The 22,653-nt window shown below is 37.5% G+C and overlaps 1 protein-coding gene across 6 annotated transcripts in view; it reads right to left on the bottom strand.

Moving 5' to 3' along the window:
• SGCD (sarcoglycan delta) overlaps positions 1 to 22,653 on the bottom strand; it is a 669,010-nt gene that overhangs the window by 111,847 nt on the left and 534,510 nt on the right. For all 6 annotated transcript variants that reach the window (XM_064366556.1, XM_012433867.2, XM_012433873.2 and 3 more), the window contains one exon: positions 12,893 to 12,965. In XM_064366556.1, coding sequence (XP_064222626.1) covers positions 12,893 to 12,965 — 73 coding nt within the window. The remainder of the gene's footprint in view (positions 1 to 12,892; positions 12,966 to 22,653) is intronic.

The raw sequence follows: 22,653 nt of genomic DNA, 5'->3' as shown, positions 1-22,653 counted from the left end.
ACCTAGTTAAATTTTTAAAAAGTTAAAAATCTAGGACTACTTTTAGGGAGGATGTTGAGAGTATCAGTTATGGACTACAGTTCCAATCGATCCTAGTTCAAGACCTACAGAGAAATGGAAATCACAAATAGGAGGTACCTAATAATGGATTCTGAAAGCATTTCAATTTTTCCTTTGATCATATTTGTGGTTCCTACATGAAACGGAGGAGAATTATGGCCTTTAAAGCTTGGCAAAGTCACATAAGATACTTTATGACTGGCATAATACCCTGTCTTGAAGGCTGGACATTTGACAAATCATCTTTATCCATGCAAAGCAAATGGCATTTCTTTATTGTCCTTACCTCAATTACTTTTTCCCTTCAAACTGCTTATCTGTATGGATTATGGGGAAAAATTAAATTGAGTTTATTTTGTCAACCTCTCTGTGATCCAAAAGTTTACATTCATTCTTTAGGATAAATAATTAATCTTTCAAATTTCCTTTCCTTCTTAAGGATATCATTATCAAGATAGAGGCGAAGGGGCTTATGTGACTTTCGGATGACAAGAATAAGGAAAATTCAGATTCCAGGAAACGTCATTTAATCAGCATCTAATGTCTGTCTAACAGTCTGTGCTGAAGTCTGCAGTGGATTTGGTGGTGGGCTCTCTGCACACACTCAGTGCCCACTGAGGATCGGATGTGAATGGCGTGAGTAGACCATGAGGTTTGGGAATGCCTCCCACTCCACCACAAGCTGGACTCTCTACTTTGAACCTTCGGCCCTACTGCAGGATGTCTCTCCAGAAGCCTGCCAGCCTTCACCACCAGTTATCCATCAGCATTTCTTGACAGGACTCCAGGTGGGCCATTTGACAAACCATTCACCCTTCCACCAGGAGTTGAAGGAGATTCAAGAGTGCTGACCCAGGCCCTTTATTCCTCTCCAGCCACATAACAATCCAGTTGGTATGGGACCACCCTCCAGTTGGCCTCCTGTTAGAGTCTCAATTTAAAATATGCAATGACCCTTTGTTTTAGACTTTCCTTAAACCCCATCTAATGGGCCTCTCTCCTCCATGACTTAGAGGAGAGACATCATCAGGCCATATATTTCACCCTTGCTTTTCCTACATTTCCCATCTTCTTACACTTCACCAGAGAACAGAAGAGATAGGCTTTCAACTTCTTCTTCCTTTCTGAATGAACTTCCCTATGTCCTTGACTCATTTTCCTCTTTGATATTATTGGCTGTATATCCTTCCCTGGTCGCTAATGGAAAAGCTATAATGTATAGAGGAGATAAATTTATAACATATGACTTTAATTTGTTCAAAACACAATTTCTGTTATAGTTGTGAAAGAGTTTTTGATAAACAGGTCAAGGAAGAAGATGGAAATAGCTCAAATATTGAAGCATCACTTTTATTTTGCACCCCCCCCCACTTTTTTCTGCCTTCTATAAGATAACTCTAGGATGAAAAGGGCATCCTGGAGAAATTCTGGTGTTAAGGGAGAAAAACAAAATACGTAGTTAAATTCACACTATGGTTCTGATGCTAAAAGGGAAAAAAGGGAAGGAAGAAATACAGGAGGAAAGGAAAGAAAGGGAGAAAAGGAACATACATATTTGGGTTAACTAGTCTTGAAAGAGAGACAAAATATGTCAGCTTGAGGAATTCAAACAGGATGACCTTAAAATCAGGAGGATCACATCATGCCTTAGTCAGTGGCTTCTGAACCCTTCGGTTTTCTGGGCAGGTACTATACAACATGTGATGAAGAGCGTTGTGATAAGTCTCTTGGGTCTTTGACAAAATGAAAAAATAGAGGCAACATAATGACATGTTAATATGTTAATACGGCTCAATGGATTTGATTTATGGAACTATGTTTTAGTCTAAGGTTCTGTTAACTCTGTTAGTTGAAATGTCCTTTCTTTTATACATATCGTTAGTAGTCAATGTAAGCACAGTAGTTATTTTGTCCTTAACTGAAAGAGAATGGTTGATTACCATGATTTGATATAAACTTTTTACTGGTTGATGATCTTTTAAGCTCTGAGAATTCCTGTCTGAGTTCTCCAGCCCTGATGAAACACAGCTGGTTGCCTTTTCCTCCAAAAAGCTAACGTTTGTTGAGGTTATGTTCAGAACTTTTTGTATGTGCTAGGCACTAAGTCTAGGAGAGCTTAAGAGACTTGTCTAAATTCACAAAACAGATAGGCATTTAGGCTAAATTCAAACCCAGGGCAGGACACCTTCGAAGTACACACTGCTGACCAACATGGATGCTGTTCACAATTTTACTTTGTAAGGTCCTTGAATAACTATGCTGTTATTTGGTCCACTACAGTTTTCCACTTCTCCTTTGAATCACTTAAGTATTTGTGCTTATGACCAAATAATTATTAATCCTATAAATGCAAAACAAAACTAAAAAACTTATTCTAAGTACATGGATTGCTGGAGTGTGGGGGGAAAGGGAGCGAATTAGAGATGAAGATAATTACAAAACATGCTTGCAAACTGCTCAAAAGGGAGAAAATGTAGGGATTTTTTCCACAATGGTCTTCAGTCGTACTGCCCCATATGCCATGTACCCACAGCTAAGAAGCTCAGTATACATTTCTCTGTGTGTCTGTCTGTCTCTATGTCTCTTTGCATGCGTCTTTCTCACTTTCAATATATATGTTTATACAGGTTGAGGATCCCTTATCTGAAATGTTTAGGATCAGAAGTGTTTTGAATTATGGATTTTCCCAGATTTTAGAATATCTGCATTACAGGTTGAGCATCCCAAATCTGAAAATCTGAAAAATGCTCCAATGAGAATTTCCTTTGAGCTTTATGTTAGTTCTCAAAAAGTTTTAGATTTTAGAGCATTCTGGATTTTGAATTTTGGGATTTGGGATGCTCATCTGTATGGTATTTAAATTTTTATTTAAAAAAAATTTTTTTAAGACAAAGTCTCTCTATTGCCCAGGCTGGGGTACAGTGGCACAATCTTGGCTCACTGCAACCTCTGCCTCCCAAGTTCAAGTGATTCTCCTTCCTCAACCTCCCAACTAGCTGGGATTATAGGCATACACAACCATACCCAGCTAATTTTTGTACTTTTAGTAGAGATGAAGTTTCACCATGTTGGCCAGGCTGATCTGGAACTCCTGAGCTCAGGTGATCCTCCTGCCTCAGCCTCCCAAAGTTCTGGTGTCACAGGCATGAGCCACCACACCTGGCCTCAAGTTGTATGTTTTTAAAAGTGAGACTATTTAGGCAATATTTTGGTACTGTGACTGTCAGTGGTATGGGGAGAATCACCAAGCCTCTAATTAATTGAACCCTAAAGCTCTAATAGACTGTTTTGATAGTTTGAATTTATAAATCACGGAGAGCCTATAAATATTTAGTTGGCTATAGACATTTTAACATAAAATTAAAGAAATAAATTCATTTTTGTCAACTTGCGCAAGCCTTGTCTAATCTTTGTTTCCCAATGATAAATACAGACTTTAAATCTCACACATTCCCAAAGGAGTTCAGATTTAGTATATTTCCATTAAAAAAAAAAGGAAACAAAACCCTACAGAATGTTCAAGTGCATAATAGTGGGAGTAACAGATGTATCTTAGAATCTTTCTGGTTTGTCATTAAAACCTGTTTGTATTATGGGGAAAAACAAACAGTAACAGAGTAATGCCTTATTTATTTCAAGCTACTTTCAATAGATTTGAGATTAGTGAAATTTTTAGTTCTAAATTAAGTAATGCACTGATTTTTAAAATTTATAACAACCTTTAAAGTCTTCTGCAACCGTATCTAAAATTGCCTTCATACATTTTTTTAAAGAATACAATTGTTATGAGAAAAATTACATTATAAAACTCAATTTTTGTAAATACCTAGTAACATTTTGAGAAACTACAGAAATATGTTAGGCTGTTTGCCCCTATGCTAAATGGCACCAGAGAATCATTCCTTTGTAACTCTAAGACCTGTTTGTTGGTTTTTACCTTTGCTCTCTTCTTTCAGTCAAAATGCAATCTCTTTGGGGCAACTTTACTTAACTCTTCTAAGTAGATTTTGTAATTCTCTGTGTTTTCTCTGGCTTGTTTCATATCTCCATCTTAAAAATTATCACACTGTATTAGGGGATGACATTTCTGTTGTATTACCTGTATCAATTATTTGAGATCTCATTTTATCTCTGCTTTCCAAGTGGCTTTTAAAAAATATAAATTTAAGTACAACTGCAGTTTTTTTTTTTATGTGGATATATTACATAGTGCAAAATCTGGGCTTTTGGTATAATCATTACCCCAAAGTGTTTGTATTGAACTCATAATACGTGTCTAACAAATACTTGATAAATAATTCCTGACCTTCAATGAGCTGTACAATCAGGTCATCATCCTTGTTATAATTTTATGTAAAGTCAGAGCACATCAGCATATTAGCTGAGTGTGAACATGAAGAATTCTTTTATAAGGATATTTTGACTTGATTTTTTGTGGTTCCTTCCAAGTTTTGGGATATTTAGGAGAACAAAGTTGGCTATATTAGTTAATGTAGTAGTCTATATAACTTTCTCTCTTTTTTTATATTTGCCACGGCATGTACCTAAGAAACAAGATTTCACAGTCTACTTCCTGTTCTTATAGGATTAGAATCCTGCAAGGAAACTTTACAGTTGAAAGGAATCTTCAGAGGAAAGAAGGCATTCAAAGGAAGCCTCTGTTCCTATGGAAAATACATATGCAAAACTGAATGGCCTATTTCCCGTTTCAGATCAGGAACAGCCTGAGATCAGTGATTTTTCCATTTGTCTTTATATAGACTTCGGGGGGGAAAACAGTGAATAAGTGAACATTTAAGATATTCAGATTTTAAAATTGTGAATTTATTAAAATACTATTTCAATTCAAGATGAGTTTTTTCTTTTTCCTTTTAAATTTCAAGGAATGGGTATAGTGCCTGGTATAATTTTAAGTATAGTCTGGAATCTAGAACAATGTCTCTTTACTTCAGAATTATCCTGTAGGCATAAAGTCAATAAACATTACTTGAGATGGATGTTTGGCATAGACCTTTGTAACACTCATTATTTGTCTGGAGGAAAGCAGCATTTTTTTAAAAAAATTTGAGCTCAACTCTAAATTATTTACAAACATCTTAACCAAAGACCGCAAATACAGTAACTATAGTAACTCTGAAAAAAAAAAACAATGAACCAAAATGATAGCAAAGAGGAAGCTACCTCTCCTTTAACTGACATCTTGTAGGGAGAAATGCCAGAGGCCTTAAATCTGATTTTCGTTAACAAACAAGAAAACAAAACAAAAGAACAAACAGAAAACCTTAGCAGCCAAGACAGAGGTTTGAGAACAAAATGTTACTCCAACGGAGAAGCTTTTAAAAAAAGATCTAATCTTCTCATGTTTAATTGGGTAAGGAACATGTATATTTAAGTTTCTGCTGGTCTATTTTAAAAGGGAGTCTATGTATAAATGAGCTGTGATCTTTTAAATTTATTTGTTTTCCATTACTGACATGTAAGATCAAGAAAGTCTGGGTATAGAATATTAAAGAAAAAAAACCCTCATTAAAAACATTCCAACTTAACTGCAGTGAGAATTTTAAAGATCTGTGAATTCACATCGTGACAAATAGCTTTTCTGTTAAACTCCTTTTTACATATTTTTCAATCTTTAAGTCATTCAGGTGACTTTATTCCTTTAAACAAATCTTATGTAAAGCATGATATTATAGGACTACAATATTAATTTCTTAGTTTTGATAACTATACCACAGATATGTAAGATGTCAGCTTTGGAGAAAACTGGGTGAAGGTAGATGAGACTTATCTGTATAAATGTTATAACTGTTCTTTAATTTTAAAATTATTTTGAAACCAAGAGTTAAAATAATGTAAAAGGATTAGCTGTTTAGAGCTAGAAGTCCAGTACCTTTTCACAGACAGTAGGGATCTATAATTAGCTAAAGGCACATAGGGATATTAGGGCTCAGAAACAAATACCCCAAAATATGGCACCCTGGCTTGCTGATTATTTTAAATTTAAGGCTCTTGGAGACCAACAGAGAGTCTGGAAGAAGCTATTTTCTGAAGTTCCCTTATCTGCCTAAAGTCTGGACCCCCCAAAGGAAAGAAAAAGAAACAATTACCTTTGGTTCCGTCCCTGAGTTTTTATTAATGACTCATATCGTAGGAAGAAAGACTGAAGTATGGCAACACACCTGGACAGACTTCTGTCACAAACCACTGTTTTCTGTTTCAGTCCCATTCAGTATTTCAAAGAGAATCACTGGGCAGACATCATCTCCTCTGCAGGCCCAACAAACTTTGTCTCAGACCATTCTACGTTCCCCAAGTCCATTTATTTTAATTTAATTTTATTTTTTTGAGACGGAGTTTCGCTCTTGTTACCCAGGCTGGAGTGCAATGGTGCGATCTCGGCTCACCGAAACCTCCGCCTCCTGGGTTCAGGCAATTCTCCTGCCTCAGCCACCTGAGTAGCTGGGATTACAGGCACGCACCACCATGCCCAGCTAATTTTTTGTATTTTTAGTAGAGACGGGGTTTCACCATGTTGACCAGGATGGTCTCGATCTCTTGACCTCGTGATCCACCCGCCTCGGCCTCCCAAAGTGCTGGGATTACAGGCGTGACCCAAGTCCATTTATTTTGCCCTAAAATCATTTACTATTCCCCAAATGCTACATTTTCCTCATCTCCTCTCCCCTGCAAAGAAGGGTATATAAACATCTGTACCTCATTGGGTAACTGGGTAATCATTCACCTAAAATCCCCTGTGCTACACATGTTAAGGTAAAATTTTTATTACGCCTTTTATGCTATTAAATCTGCCTGTTGTCATTTGACTTTTATAGAACCTGCAGAGAGTGAAAGGGAAGTTTTCCCTTGGCCCCTAAAGTGGGTTGGCATTAGGCGCCCAACTGCTAATACAGTGCTCTTTTCCTTCCATTTTGCTACCACTGAGGAACGGACCACTTTTGCTTCACCTGAAGAGTCTATCTAGCTCGACCTGCTAGTCCAAGTCCAGGAATCTCACTTAAATTACTCTACTTTCTTAAATCTAGAAGACATACCACTCTGAATTTGACCAAGTAAGACTGACCCAATGCTAAAGTCAGAGCCCAGAAGAGTTAGTAACCAAGTTCATTAACTATTTACACAATATCCAAGGTCAATATCAATCAATAGCATGAAATAACATGTGGGACCATTAAATGACAAATGTGAAACATTCACAGACACACTGGTCTGGGCTAATCTATCAATGATAATTGGTCATCTTTTCAATTGGTCAGAGATACTCCTATAAAATAACATTTTAAACAATTTCAAAAGGATGAAGGAGCTAAATTATGACATTCTAGGTCCCTGACTCAGTCCAGGCTATCACAATTTGAACAACAGGGGGAGAAAAAGCAGTTTTAGAATTACATAAGAAAATATTTTTATGTTTTCATGACAAAGGTGACATTACAAGTGAAATACAAAAGATCCTCAAAGACTGTTATGAACACCTCTATGCACACAAACTAGGCAATCTAGAGGAAATGGACAAATTCATGGAAATACACAATCTCCCAAGGTTGAATCAGGAAGAAGTTGAAACCCCAAATAGAGTGAATATGAAGTTCGGAAACTGAATCAGTAATAAAAACCTACTAACAAAAAAAAGCCCTAGGCCGAATGGATTCATAGTCAAATTCTACCAAATGTACAAATGAGAGCTAGTACCAATTCTACTGAAATTATTTCAAAAAACCGAGGAGGAAGGACTTTACCTTAACTCATTCTAGGAAGCCAGCATCACCCAAATACCAAAACCTCACAAAGACAAAACAAAAAAGAAAACTACAGGTTAATTTCCCTGATGAACACAGATGCAACAATCCTCAGCAAAATACTAGCAGACCAAATCCCGCAGCACATCAAAAAGTTAATTTGCCATGATTAAATAGCCTTTATTCCTGGGATGCAAGGATGGTTCAACATATGCAAATCAATAAACGTGATTCATCATATAAACTGAATTAAAAACAAAAACCATAAGATCATCTCAAGAGATATAGAAAGAGCATTCAATAAAATCCAACATCCCTGTATAAGAAAAACTCTCAGAAACAAGAAACAAAAAACAAAAACCCAGCAACCAGGCGTCAAAGGAACATACCTTAAATAAATTAGAGCCATCTATGACAAACACACAGCCAGCATCATACCAAATGGGCAAAAGCTGGAAGCATTCCACTTAAGAACAGGAATGAGGCAACGATGCCCACTTTTATCACTTCTATTCAACACAGTACTGAAGTCTCTGCCAGAGCAATCAAGAAAGAGAATGAAATTAAAAAAAGTCAAATTATCTCTCTTAGTTAACAATATGATTCTTTGTGTATATGTGTGTGTATGAGAGAGAAAGATAAGGTCCTGCTCTGCCACTAGGGTGGAGTGCAGTGGTGCTATCATAGCTCCCTGTAACCTGAAATACCTGGGCTCAAGCCATCCTCATGCCTCAGCCTCCCAAGTAGCTGGGACTGTAGACATGCATCACTACCACATCTGGCTATTAATTTTTTTTTTTCTGGTAGAGACAGGGTTTCATATGTTGTCCAGGCTCATCTCAGACTCATGGGCTCAAGCAATCCTCTAGCCTTGGCCTCCCAAAACATGGGTATTGCAGGTGTGAGCCACCACACCCCGTCCAACAATATGATTCTATAGCTAGAAAACCCTAAAGACTCTGCCAAAAGGCTCCTAGGACTAAAATAACTTCAATAAAAGTAAATAAAATTGTTGTACAAAATCAGTAGCATTTCTATACATTGATAATATTCACACTGAGAGCCAAACCAAGAAAGCAATCTTATTTACAAGAGTCACACAAAAAATAAAATAACTAGGAATACATCTAACCAAGGAGGAAAAAGATCTCTACAAGAACTATAAAACACTGCTGAAGCAAATCATAGTTGGCAAAACAAATGTAAAAGCATTCCATGCTCAAGGAATTAATAGATGAAAGAATCAATATTGTTCAAACGGTCTTACTGCCCAATGTCATCTAAAGATTCAACACTATTCTTTGAACTACCAATGTCATTTTTCACAGAATGAGAAAAAAAAATCCTAAAATTCATATGGAACCAAAGAGCCCAAAGCAATCCTAAGCAAAAAGAACAAAGCCAGAGGCATCATATTACTCAGCTCAAAGTGTACTTTAAGGCTACAGTAACAAAACAGCATGATATTCATACAGAAATAGACATGTAGACCAATGGAACAGAATGGAGAAACCAGAAATAGTCTCATACCTATAGCTATTTAATCTTTGACAAAGTCAACAAAAATAAGCAATGTGGAAAGGACTCCCTATTCAATAAATGCTGCTGGGAGAGCTGGCTAACCACATGCAGAAGAATCAAACTGGACTCTTACCTTTCACCATATTTAAGAATTAACTAAAGATGGATTAAAGATTTAAAGAGAAGACCTCAAACTATAAGAATTCTAGATGAAAACCTCAGAAATACTATTCTGGACATACGCCTTGGGAAAGAGTTTATGACTAAGTCCTCAAAAGCAATTACGTCAAAAGCAAAAATTGACAAGTGGGATCTCATTAAACTAAAGAGGTTCTGCACAGCAAAAGAAACTATCAACAGCATAAACAGACAATCTATAAAATGGAAGAAAATATTACCAACCTATGCACCCAACAAAGGTCTAATATCTGACAAGGATATAATATTTATAAGGAACTTAATTCAACAAGCAAAAAATAACCCCATCAAAAAGTAGGCAAAAGAAATAAAAGGATACTTCTCAAAAGAAGGCATACAGGTAGCTAACAAACCTGAAAAATGCTGCACACAGCAAATCAAAACCACAATGAGATACTATCTCACATTAGTCAGCATGACTATTATTAAAAAGTCAAAAACAACAGATGCTGGTGAGACTGTGGAGTAAAGGAACACTTAGAGCTGTCAGTGGGAATGTAAATTAGTTCATCCATTGTTTGGAGATTTCTTAAAGAACTGACAACACAATTGCCAATTGACCCAGCAATCCCATTACTGGGTCTATACCCAAAGGGAAATAAACTGTTCTATCAAAAGTACATAGGCACTTGTATATTCATTGCAATATACAATAGTAAAGATAGAAAATCAACCTAGGTATCCATCAGTGATGAATTGGATAAAGAAAATGTGGTACATATACACCATAGAACACTATATAGCCATAAAAAAGAACAAAATTATGTCCTCTGCAGCAACATGAATATAGCCGAAGGCCATTATGTTAGACAAATTAACACGGAAACAGAAAACCAAATACTTCACATTCTCACCAAGAAGTGGGAGCTGAGCACTGGATACACAGGAATAAGAAGATGGGAAAAAAGGACACCAGGGGATTACTAAATGGGAGAGAGAAAAGGCAAAGGGCTGAAAAACGACCTATTGGCTATGACTCTTACTACCTGGGTGATGGGATCATTTGTACTCCAGACCTCGGCATCACACAATATACTCATGTAACAAACCTGCGCATGTATCCCTGAATCTAAAATGAAAGTTGAAATTATTAAAACAAATTTTCATGCTTTCCAGCCTCTGTGAGACGTGCCTGTAACTTTAGAAGAAGCATGGAAATAAACCAACTACAAGAAATCTTTATTTATTTTGTTGCACTGGACTTAGAAGATTTACCTGTAAATTGTGGAGATTTATCTTTTTTAAGGCAAGTTTCAGGGTTGTTCATAGGTTGTGTAACGCTAGAAACACTACTTATGTCTCTAGCATGACATGTTGAAATACTCTGCTCCATGTTCTTCAGGCTATGCATCTCTAGAGTGGGCTAATGCTTGGAAGAGTTGTCTTTTTATTTCATAGGTTTGGGCTGGGTTTGTTTTTAACTACAGAAGATTTGCTTTACTGCTTAAAGCCAAGTCAGCGTAACTCCTTTCCTCTTCTATTTCCCAAATCTTCCAGGTAATGAAAAGCTTTGTTCCATAGAAAAAATATCTGTATTGTATTTAGAGTTCTGCTTCTTTTAGACAGCACTCTTTCTTGGGGCTAATCATCACTAATTACTGACTAGTCTGTCAGAAACCTGCTTCTACCAAAGACTGAAAAGAAAGGGAACCAGGCCACTCACTAGCTTGTCTCCAAAGACCTCTTCCATCACAGACGTGAGGGTTCATTGCACTCTCAGGGAATAGCTCTTTCTCATACAGTCCTAAAAAGTAGGTTTCCTCAGATGCCTTTTCTTAAAAGATTCTAGCTTCAGTACCTTATATGAAACATAGGAAGTAGCTGACAGAGAATCAGGTAAGTTCAGGCATGTGGAAGCTCTGCTGAAAACAGTTATGCTAGTAAAAATAAAACCTTGTGGTGTGATGCGTAATCTTAAAAATACAGCCCACTCGATGTGGAATTTTTTAATGAGAAGATTCTCATTCTCCACCAATTATCCTTTTCCTTTGGCCCAATTTATTTCCTTAAAGTCACCCAGACTGGCCGGGCGCTGTGGCTCACGCCCGTAATCCCAGCACTTTGGGAGGCCGAGGCGGGTGGATCACGAGGTCAAGAGATCGAGACCATCCTGGTCAACATGGTGAAACCCTGTCTCTACTAAAAATACAAAAAAATTAGCTGGGCATGGTGGCGCGTGCCTGTAATCCCAGCTACTCAGGAGGCTGAGGCAGGAGAATTGCCTCAACCCAGGAGGCGGAGGTTGCAGTGAGCCAAGATCGCGCCATTGCACTCCAGCCTGGGTAACAAGAGCGAAAACTCCGCCTCAAAAAAAAAAAAAAAAAAAAAATGTCACCTAGACTTACAGGCTTTGCAAAAAATTCTATGGGTTTATAATGAGGTGATATATTTTCCATTTATTGAGAATGTGCTTCTCTTAAGAGAAACACAAGCTCCAACATGGCTCTTGCTTTTTAAGCAAAGCATAGATGTTCAGGCTGCATCATGAAAGAGTCGATATCATTTGTGCAATGCAAGTACATGTGCCTGTGGTTGATGTCTATTATGAAATAGTGATTCAGTGCCATGTATGTTCATTTGGTGATTTATGATTACTTTTAGGTAAAAGAACTACCAGAAATGAAAAAAACCAGTATTCACTGAATTCCTCACAGTTACAATGAATAACTGAAGCAATAGAAAGAATAGTTATATTTGTTTCAACATACCATTTTAAATAAAATTTTGGAAGGAGGGCCTGGGGGATGGTTGTTCTGTGGCTGGAATGGTTTTCAGGCTCGCTCTCTGTTTATCCAACTGTCTGTTCTTTTGTGTTTTCCTTACTTGTTGGTGATGAGTGCACAGCATCTCAGAGTCATCCTCTGCTAAGGTAGCACATTTATAAGTATCTGTAGATTAACATCGGCACCCAGAATGTCTGCAGAAGGGGGTTCTTTCTAGTACCATACCACTCCAAGTAATGGAGAGCTTCTTACATATTAAGACATCTGTATTGTATTTAGACTTCAGCTTCTTTTAGATATCATTTTTCTTTGGACTGATCAGCACCAATTATCAAAGAGTTCCCTAACTGATAGGTTTTTGGTACCACAAAATACAGCAGATACCACACACTGCAAATGAATGAATCTAAATTTTACAAAGTGGGCAACCTCTTACCCCACCCAGAGCCTCAATTTTAAGTTCTCAGAAAATAATTTCTTTTGGTTGTAGCTTATCTTCTGGTTCTCTCCAACCTCTTTCAATTTATGTATTCACATTGTGACACTTATTATTTATTCAGAATGAATCATTGGCCAGTTGCACAGAGAAAGGCAATAGCCATTAATCAATGCAAACCAAAGTCAGAAGTTTACCTTAGTTCCTTGAAGGGGTCTGCCCTGACATTAGGTGTTTCTATAGATTTAGGGAACACTGTGCCCTCCGCTCCTGTAAACAAAAGAGAAAAGCAAACAGATTGGAGATACTGGAGTCACCTGGAGGCACAATCAGCACACTGACTGAAGCTAAATTCAGCACATCCATAACACAACCCAATATCCACATATTTTTCCACTGGCTTTAGGGCTCTATGATAGGAAAGCATTGAATCACTCATGCAAACAGCCTTTGGAAAAACAAGGAACTTCTTTTAAAAAACATTCTTGCTGAGATCAGAGTGAGGCAATGAGGCAAATTCCATCTCGGCTTCAGAAAGGAAAAGATGCCTAGAAATGGTAAGATCTGACTCTTGTCTCTCAGAAACTATTAATAGTCACCCAACTGGAAATGTTTTGAAAAACAGCAACCAAAGCTCTCTTATTGCAATGCATTGCACAAATCACCTAACACGTGACATCTACACAGTGGGTTAGATGGTAGAACAGTGAAGTATTTGCCTAATGACAAGCAAAAGTTTTTCAGTAAATAATCTTGAAAAGTTAAGCAAAACAGAACACTATGAGAGATCATTTGAAGTTCAGAGTTTTTCCACTTTGAGTATTAACATTGATCTCAAGCCCAATCTAGACATTTAGGTCTTGACTGTGCTATAAGCTTTTATCTTTACAACTTGTCAACATCAGCTGAACCTTTGCAGCCATAAAGATAGCGATTATCTGATTTGTCTGCTCCCAAAGTGTTTTCAAATCATTTAAGCCTCAGTTTATCACAGACAATTGCACTGGATATTAATTTTTCAATTAAACTTAGCTGAGGCAGTATCCTGTGCTTTGAAGTAAAGGTGTTTCTTTTTATACATTTGGTGTACTTTGATGCTGTAAGTAGGGGAGAATATCTTCCTTCCATGTCTGAATTTCTAGAATCCTCTTACATTGTTATAATGTCTAGAAATGCTCCATTACATTTGACAAAGAACATGCTTTTGAATGGTGTGGTGTTCTGTCAACTAGATCTTAAGCACAGTGTGGGCAGGGACAAGGTCCTATGTGTTATATATAGCCAGACTGACTTTAGGTTCCAAAGGCTTCTACTGGTCTAATTTCCAACTGGTACCAATGCTTCTATGGGAGTACTAAATTATTGCTTTCTCAATGCCAGGCTAAGCTGGTGCCCACTGAATGGCGACCCAGCAAAATCTAGAGGGATAGGCTCTGACAGATAGAGGTGGCAAATGATTGACAGGCTTTGGATGTAGGAAGGAAGTAAAGAACAAGATGCTCATGCTGCCTCAGCTAACACCATCCAACCAAAAACTCTTTGATTATGTTTTTGCTGGGCTTTGGCCAATGGGGGGTCCATATGTTCCACATACTGGAGAACAAGACTCATTGGTAAGACTTCCAAGGGGAAGATTTCAAAGCCACTCATTAGCTGAGTGACCTTGGGCATGAAGTTCAACCTCTGTGATATTCAGTTTCCCTCTCTCAAAAGAGAGGGTGTTGATAGTACCCTTATCTCCTAGGGATCTTGGAAGACTGAATGTGATTTCTGGCACAAAGCAATCAGTAGTAATATTATAAAATGTTTATGATTCCTATTCATCTTTCTTCTTATCCAGATCTTCTATGACTCTTACGAGTAACATTTTTATAGCATTTACTATAAACTAGAAACTACTGGATATTCCAATTTTTCATTTGATCACCAGAATAACCCTATGAAGTGGAGACTGTTAGTATCTTTGAGGCTCTGGAAGGTCAGGAAATGTTCCTATGGTCACACAGCTAAGTGGAAGTGGGAGGGATAACTGAGTAAGGGGTGGAAGTGTTGGGATTTGAACTCGAATCCTTCCATTCTCAAACCTTTGATCACTATTCTAAACTACCTCCCTCAGTAGATTGTTATTCCTTTACATGCTCATCTTTTTTATGAGATATGAGCAAATATCAATGTTTATACCATCAAATAATGCTTGCTAAATCCTCAACCACCTTTCTTCTCAAAACAATTCACATCTATAATGAGATGAGATATTAATACTCTTCAAAAAGGCCATTTCTTTCCAAGTGCTATCAGGTTTCTGATTTCACACGATTTTTCACATTCCCAGAAGCTCCAGAGTAGACAATCATCCTTCAGGATGAATTCCCCCATCCCATCCTCTCTCCGTTTTCTCAGATAATAAATTATCCTCAATTTTATTATTTCAAAAAGGTTTCTATTAAAACCATACCTACTGATTCCCTCTTTTGACACAATATAATTTACTGGCAATAAATGTTCATAAACAGTTTGAATGAAAAATCCATAAAGCCATTTCAGCTTTATTTTAAGTTCCATTTAATGTCTCTCAAAAATGATTTCATCAATGTGTTTCCATTAGCTGGTTCTCTGCCCAATAACTTAATTCTACACAATCAATCAGGAAATTATAAAGCATGTGACAGGATCTATCTAAAGTGTTTTGAATCACCATAAAGCTCAGCTCAATGGCTCTTTTCCCTACTAGCACAGGTACGGGGTAAACTTGTCAAAAAAAAAAAAAAATCTCAAATGCACTGCCATAGTAACAAAAAGCCAACTTCTCCTCTCCAGAAAAGATACTCAAGTCCAGATCTCAGTTTCCTCATACTTTTCCCTCAAAGTGTCCTGGATGTCAAGAGAGCTGAAATCTAGTCCTTTCTCCATGCTTAGGCAAGTCAGATAAAAATCTGTGGTTCTGGATTTCCCCAATTCTTAAATGAGGGATAAGCATAAATGTTAAACTGTCTACCCCCAAATCTAAAATTTTATGAGATTTACAATCTAATCTAAGCAGAAGATTGCCTTTAGCCACCTCTTTTTTCCTAATGAGAAAACAAACAATCCTGAAATATCAAAGGAAATTGTGAAACATTTTCTCAGCATTTAAGGGGAAAAAAAGAAGAAACAGACTTTTATCCAACTGAAACTGCATTTAATTGGTAGAAACAATTACCAGAAAAATAAACCTTAAAATAGATAAAATGGCAGACAGCAAAAATGAAACTAACTAAAACATCAAAACCCTAAAAACATTGTAATTCTTTAAAACTCCAAAAATAGACCTGAGAAAATTACATTTTATAAAAAATAATAACAAATTACCTAAAACTATACAGACGTTAAAATTTTCTGTGGACTAAATACCGAAAAAAAAATTTAGAGCTGGAAAATGTGACACAGAAAAATTGAATTTGAGAAAAACACTGGACAAAAATATTACTAGGACAGCAACTATCACCAGTGAAATCTGATAAAGAAAATTTATGATGAATCACATCTTTCTTGTATATGGAGAAGAACTGATCTCAAAGGTAATAATTTCAAGAAATGTTCTTTTAAAAACTGAAAATTACTTAAGTATACTGTTTAAAAAATTGATTAAGAATCTAAACTAGCTTAACAGAGTTTGCTTTGGTAAATATTTTTCTGGATGAACATTATAAATATTGGTATAATTACAATTAGTGCTTTTGTATTAATGAATATGAGCTAAAAATCATCTTTGGGTTTAAACCACGGGGCCAAAATGTTCAACAGATGCAAAAGGCAGAGTTAAAATATCATGTGAATAAGGTTTGATGTAAAAACGTAAGTTTTCTAATTCCCATTGCTTGGGAAAATATAACCTAAATGGTAACTTTAATAACAATAATATTTTACTTGACAAGATAAGGATATAGTTTTATATCCACATTAGATTATAAAATGGAGAAAGGAAGTCAATCTAGAGAATGGTGATAAGAAAATGGAAGAAAAATGATTTTGTTTCTGTAACATCCAAATACTGAGAAATCAAGAACCTGATTTTTGGTTTTAGTTTTACATATTCATTGCATGGCTTTTGACAACTTTCTCTTCAGTATTATTTCTTCATTTGGATGAATTACATAATCTTTACGGTTTCTCCGACACCCGCCCCCCCCCCCCGCCATCCCCTGTTATTTTATTATTTTTCAGATATAACTGACTGGATAAACTCTATGCAGGAGAGGAGAGGAGCACAGTAGAGCTGTGCTAGAGGAGCTGGGCTCCAGGAGAGGAGCACAGTATGTTGGTGAACTCAAAGTTTAATTAATTTAACAAATCTCTATCAAGCAGGAGGCTCTAGTGGTGAAGCAAAGTGGTAAGAAGCTCACAGTATAGTATAGTAGTGTGAGGATACTATAAACCTCATTTTAAACCTAAATTTAAACCACTAGTGTACATTAATTGGCTTGGTACAGCGGCTCACGCCTGTAATCCCAGCACTCTGGGAGGCTGAGGCGGGTGGATCACTTGATGTTGGGAGCTCGAGACCAGTCTGACCAACATGGAGAAACCCTGTCTCTATTAAAAATACAAAATTAGCCTGGCATGGTGGTGCATGCCTATAATCCCAGCTACTTGGGAAACTGAGGCAGAACAATTACTGGAACCCAGCTGGTGGAGGTTGTGGTGAACTGAGATTGTGCCATTGCACTCCAGCCTGGGCAACAAGAGTGAAACTCCATCTCCAAACGAAACAAAACAAAGCTGGTAACTAATTTCAAAAATGAAAATATATAGTAGGGATAAAGAAAAGAAACGTGTCTTTGAATGTATAAAACTTGATGTCACAACCTGGTTTGGCAGATAGTTTCCTAAAGAAGTGAAGTTTTGCTGATATTTGAAAAATAATTAGGACTGAACTAGTCAAGAGGGGAATGAATGCAGCAGTAGAAAAAGAGTATGGAAAGGCTTTAGAGTTGGGAAATTCCAGTTGATAAAGAAGACTGGGCCAGGCACGGTGGCTCACATCTGTAATCCCATTACTTTGGGAAGCTGAGGCAGGTGGATCATGAGGTCAAGAGTTCAAGCATAGTATGTTGGTGAACTGAAAGTTCAATGAACAAATCTCTATCAAGCAGGAGGCTCTAGTGGTGAAGCAAAGAGGTAAGAAGCTCACAGTATAGTAGGGTAGAGTATCCTCCACTAGTGTGGAGGATAAAACCCTCACTTTAAACCTAAATTTAAACCACTAGTGTACACTAATTGGTTTAAATAACGAGTAATTGACTGGGTACAGTGGCTCACACCTGTAATTCCAGCACTCTGGGAGGCTGAGGCGGGTGGATCACCTGAAGTTGGTATCAGCCTGGCCAACATGGTGAAATCCCATCTCTACTAAAAATTAGCCATGCATGGTAGTGTGAGCCTATAATCTCAACTACTCAGGAGGCTGAGGCAGGAGAATTGCTTGAACCTGGGAGGCATAGGTTGCAGTGAGCTGAGATGGGTCCACTGCACTCCAGCCTAGGAAACAGAGCAAGACTCCATCTGGAGAAAAAAAAAAAAAGAAGAAGACTGGTGTTGCTAGGCCATTCTTAGCAAGAGGTGAGCATTATGTGGTGAGACTGAGAGTTTGGCCCAGGGAGTGTAGCGTCTCAGATGCCACAGTGAAGGTTTTAAGCAAGGAATCTGACTTGATCCACCTGGCATTTTCCAAAAATCACTGTAGCTGCATGTTATGGATTACTTGTTTGTGTCTCCCCAAAATTCAGATGTTGAAACCCTGGCCTTCAATGTGATGGTCTTAGGAGGTGGGGTGTTTGGGAAATAACTAGGTTTGGATGAGATCAGGGAAGAGTGCCCACGATGGGAGTGTCCTCAGAGGAGAAAAAGACTAGTGCTTTCTCCACCATGTGAGGACACAGTAAGATGATGGATGTCTGCAAGCCAAGATGAGGGACCCTGCTGCAAACCTGACTATATTGGCACCCTGATCTCAGACTTCCCAGCCTCCAGAACTGTAAAAAATAAATTTGTTTCTTTCTCCTTTTGAGACGGAGTCTTGCTCTGTCGCCCAGACTGGAGTGCAGTGGCACTATCTCTGCTCACTGCAATCTCCGCCTGCAACCTCCGCCTGCCGTGTTCAAGGGATTCTCCTGCCTCAGCCTCCAGAGTAGCTGGGACTACAGGTGCGTGCCACCATACCTGACTAATTTTTTGTATTTTTTTAGTAGAGACAGGGTTTCACCATGTTAGCCAGGATGGTCTCCATCTCCTGATCTTGTGATCCACCCGCCTCAGTCTCTCAAAGTGCTGGGATTGCAGGTGTAAGCCACTGTGTCCAGCCATAAATTTCTGTTTCTTAGGACATCCAGTCTACAGTATCTGTTATAGCAGCCCAGAATGACTGGAACACTACATCAAGGAAATGACAACTTAAGGAAGGCAAGAGTGAATAAGGAGAAGCCAGGGGAGAGAGGATGGTGGATGGGATCAGATGATTAGTAGTGACAACAGAGAAGAGTGGATGGCTGAGGAAACATTTAAGAGGAAAACCAATGGGATCTGGTGATGTGCTGGACAAGAAGAAGACTGAAGAATGATCATAAGGCCCATGGGAAAAGATGAAATAGACAGCTAAAGCCAAGTGATTAATGCTCAGATCCAGCTGTGCCCATGGAAACTTTATACTCCATAAATAAAATCCAGCTTTTTTGGTATTTGATATTTAAGCCACAATAGAAATTCTCTTTACTTAATAAAGGAAGCTGCTGTGAATCCAACTATATTTTTCCTATGAAGGAGCAAGAACCATGACAAAGAAAATTTAATCTCCCACGATATTTACCAAGAATACACTTGAAAAATTATGAATAAACTAGTAATTCTTTGAGTAATGAACACTGTCTTCTGTGCAAGATAATTTTTTGGTTACTCCAAAGTTTTAGCTAAAGATACCTTCACGTAGCTCCCATCGTTTAAAGATTTCCAACAAATGTGAGATACAGTTTTTTATCTGTGTAAATCCAGGCTAGTAAACATGGTTACAATCTGATATTTAAATACTCTTTAATGTCTAAGATCCATTTTCCTACAAACCAGTTGTCTCTATAACATACATGTTAGTTGTAGGAGAGTGAATTATAGGACAACTAACCACAGGAAATGCCTTAGAAACACAGGTTTTTGCATTAATTTCGAACACGACTTTTTGGCCTTCTCCTAAAAGTCATATGCAGTGAAAAATTCTTTTTAAGGAAATGAGTTGGGTTATATTTAACCAAAGATTTAAAATGAACTGAGTGATCAGCGAGGATGCAGAATTTCTACAAGCATCAGGATTAAGCACATGGAAGGTGGCTGTCAGCTTTGGAAAAGCTTCCCAGACATGAACAATACACAGATGCTAGATAGTAACTTTCAGGAGAAATAGTCACTTGAGGTAATTTAATCCCATTGTGTCTCCCCAGGCTGCTGGTGGCATTTAATAAACTTCTAATGCAAAACATCTGTAGTCATTACAAACAGTTACTAGGATACATACCAAATATTTTCTTTTTAGGAGTCGGGACAGATTTTTATCCCAAAAGTATAGATAGTTAATTCATTCAACAACTATTCATGTAGAGCCTACATCAGACATGATTTTGTGGGGAAAATAGGCTTTGGCTTTCTTATTTAGGAACTGCAAATTATGAAAAATTTTTAAATGCATATAAAATCTATAGCCATTGTGAGTGTTGTAATATTTATTGTCTACAAATAGTTAACAAGTGCCTATTATGTGAATGGTACAGTGCTGAGGCAATATTCAGTAAGAAGACAATCTTTGCTCTTAATAAGTTTTATTGTAGCAACACAGGTGGATATTACAATATTTAAATCTATTTTTAGAAAGAATAATTATTGTAAATCATGCATTTTCAATGGGTGTGATGTTATCCCCAAGGGGACAAAAATTGGTTCTTGGGGAGCAAAAGAAATCTTACTGTATTTATATAAAAAGCACCGATGTATATCTATATCTAGAGATGTATAGCAATATTTAGATATAAATATCTATGTAAATATACACTTTACATAATATACAAATGGATAGCTAATATATCTGTGATAGTAAGATTTCATGGGAGGGATGTGATTAAGAAAAAGAAAAAAGCCTCAAAAAAATTCCTCAGAAGAGCACTACTGGAAAAAGAACTGAGAAACTGTGATAAATGCTGCAAAGTAGTAGAAGAAGCTGACAGAACACTGAACAGGGGGCTTAGCCTAGCATCAGAGGACCTGGGAAGGCTTTGCTGGGGAAGTGCTACTACTGAGAGTCACTGGCATATAGATGAGTGTGGACACCAAGAGAAGGGTGATACGATCCAAGGCATGGTTAGAGTAATGTAAAGGGAGAGCCAATGTCATAATTTTAAGGGATGCCAACATTTAAATTTTGGGTATGAAAGGATGAGCCATCAAAAGAAAATGGAGGAAAAAGACCACGAATGGGGTAACACCAAAGCCAAGAGAAAGAAGTATATATTTCAAGAAGGTGGGAACAGTTTATCTGTATTAAACAGTGCTGGAAATTAGGGAGAGGAATAGAAATGTCCATTGAATTTAGCAATATAGAAGACACATCTCAAGAGACAGTCTATCAAAAGCTGAAGGCAGACTGTTGTGGGCACAAGAATAGGCAAAAGGTGAAAAAATGAATATAGCAAGAGTTACAACTTTTTGACAAGAGAAATACCATAAGGTAGCTGGGTATTGGATATCGGGTGCCAGATACTGAAGGCCTAGCTGTGGCTAGTAACTACACTTTTATGTAGCCACCAGCCTGCTGTCTGGCACAGGCTGCGTAGAGGTGCATGTGTTCAGTTGCCTGGACACAGGCATGCGTAATGTGGATATTTGGGGTCATCTAGACTGGGAATTTTGACACATGTGAATGCTGAAAAGAGAGTGTAAAAGTTCAGGGTTCTCCATGAAGACTGTGAAGGGCAAGTTAATTTGCTGCTTCTAGCCTCAGTTTCCTCCTTTGTGAAATGGAAATAATAGTGCCTCTCTCATAAAGGTATTGTGAGGATTAGTGACGATATATGTGTGTATATACACACACATACATATACACATACATATATATGAAATATATTACATATATATTAAAGTACAATATATAACATGCTATATGTGTCTGGTGTATCAAAATAGATGGTAGTAGATATATTTTATTACGATAGAAGACAATAATGGAGACAAGAATAGACAGTAAAGCCAGAAAGAGGAAAGAGTAGCATTCAATAAATTGAATGTTAATAATGGAGAAGGGTAAAATAAGACTTTTTTTTTGAACACTCTTAACAATTTAACTGAATTGGCCATACCATCAAAGTGCACATTTTAAATATTGTGTAGGATATGAAATGGCAGGGCAATTTAAGATTCATGTATAAAAACATTCTGGAAAGATATGAAGAGACAAGTAGTTTAATTAAGCAAACTCTACTCTGGAAACCAGTAGACCAGAACTCATGCTCAGTGTATCATTAAGACAAAACTTGAAAAAAATAAAAGGAGCCATCCAAGCAGCAAGCAACCTCATTTCAGTTTCTTATGAGTACATCGTTTCTGACAGTAAATAAAACTGCACAGAACAACAAACAATTTCAACTCACTGGTTGTGTTTAACACTGATGGAACATTCTGGAACAAGACAGCCTCTAGGTAAGGATAGTATAGGCAAACAAAGCATCAGCAACAGGCAGAGAAGATTCCTGACATCATTATCAGAGAGCCGCGCTCAAGGGAGACTCCTTGGTTCTTAAAGATGATGCAATGTGTGTCCTAAGAATGAGGTGAATGTGGCTCTCCAACCGTATCTCCCCTCCAGACTTCAGTGGGACAGGTGGCCAGAATCAGGCCCAATAGTGTGGAGGGAGAGGGAGAGAATAAATACAAGCAATGTGATCAAGTT

Source organism: Aotus nancymaae, unplaced genomic scaffold (genome assembly GCF_030222135.1).
Source record: "Aotus nancymaae isolate 86718 unplaced genomic scaffold, 86718_ANA_hifiasm-v0.15.2.pri h1tg000064l_1, whole genome shotgun sequence".
NCBI classification, from domain to species: Eukaryota; Metazoa; Chordata; class Mammalia; order Primates; family Aotidae; genus Aotus; species Aotus nancymaae.
The sequence above is the reverse complement of the archived record's forward strand: the minus strand, read 5'-3'. Positions and strand labels throughout refer to the sequence as shown.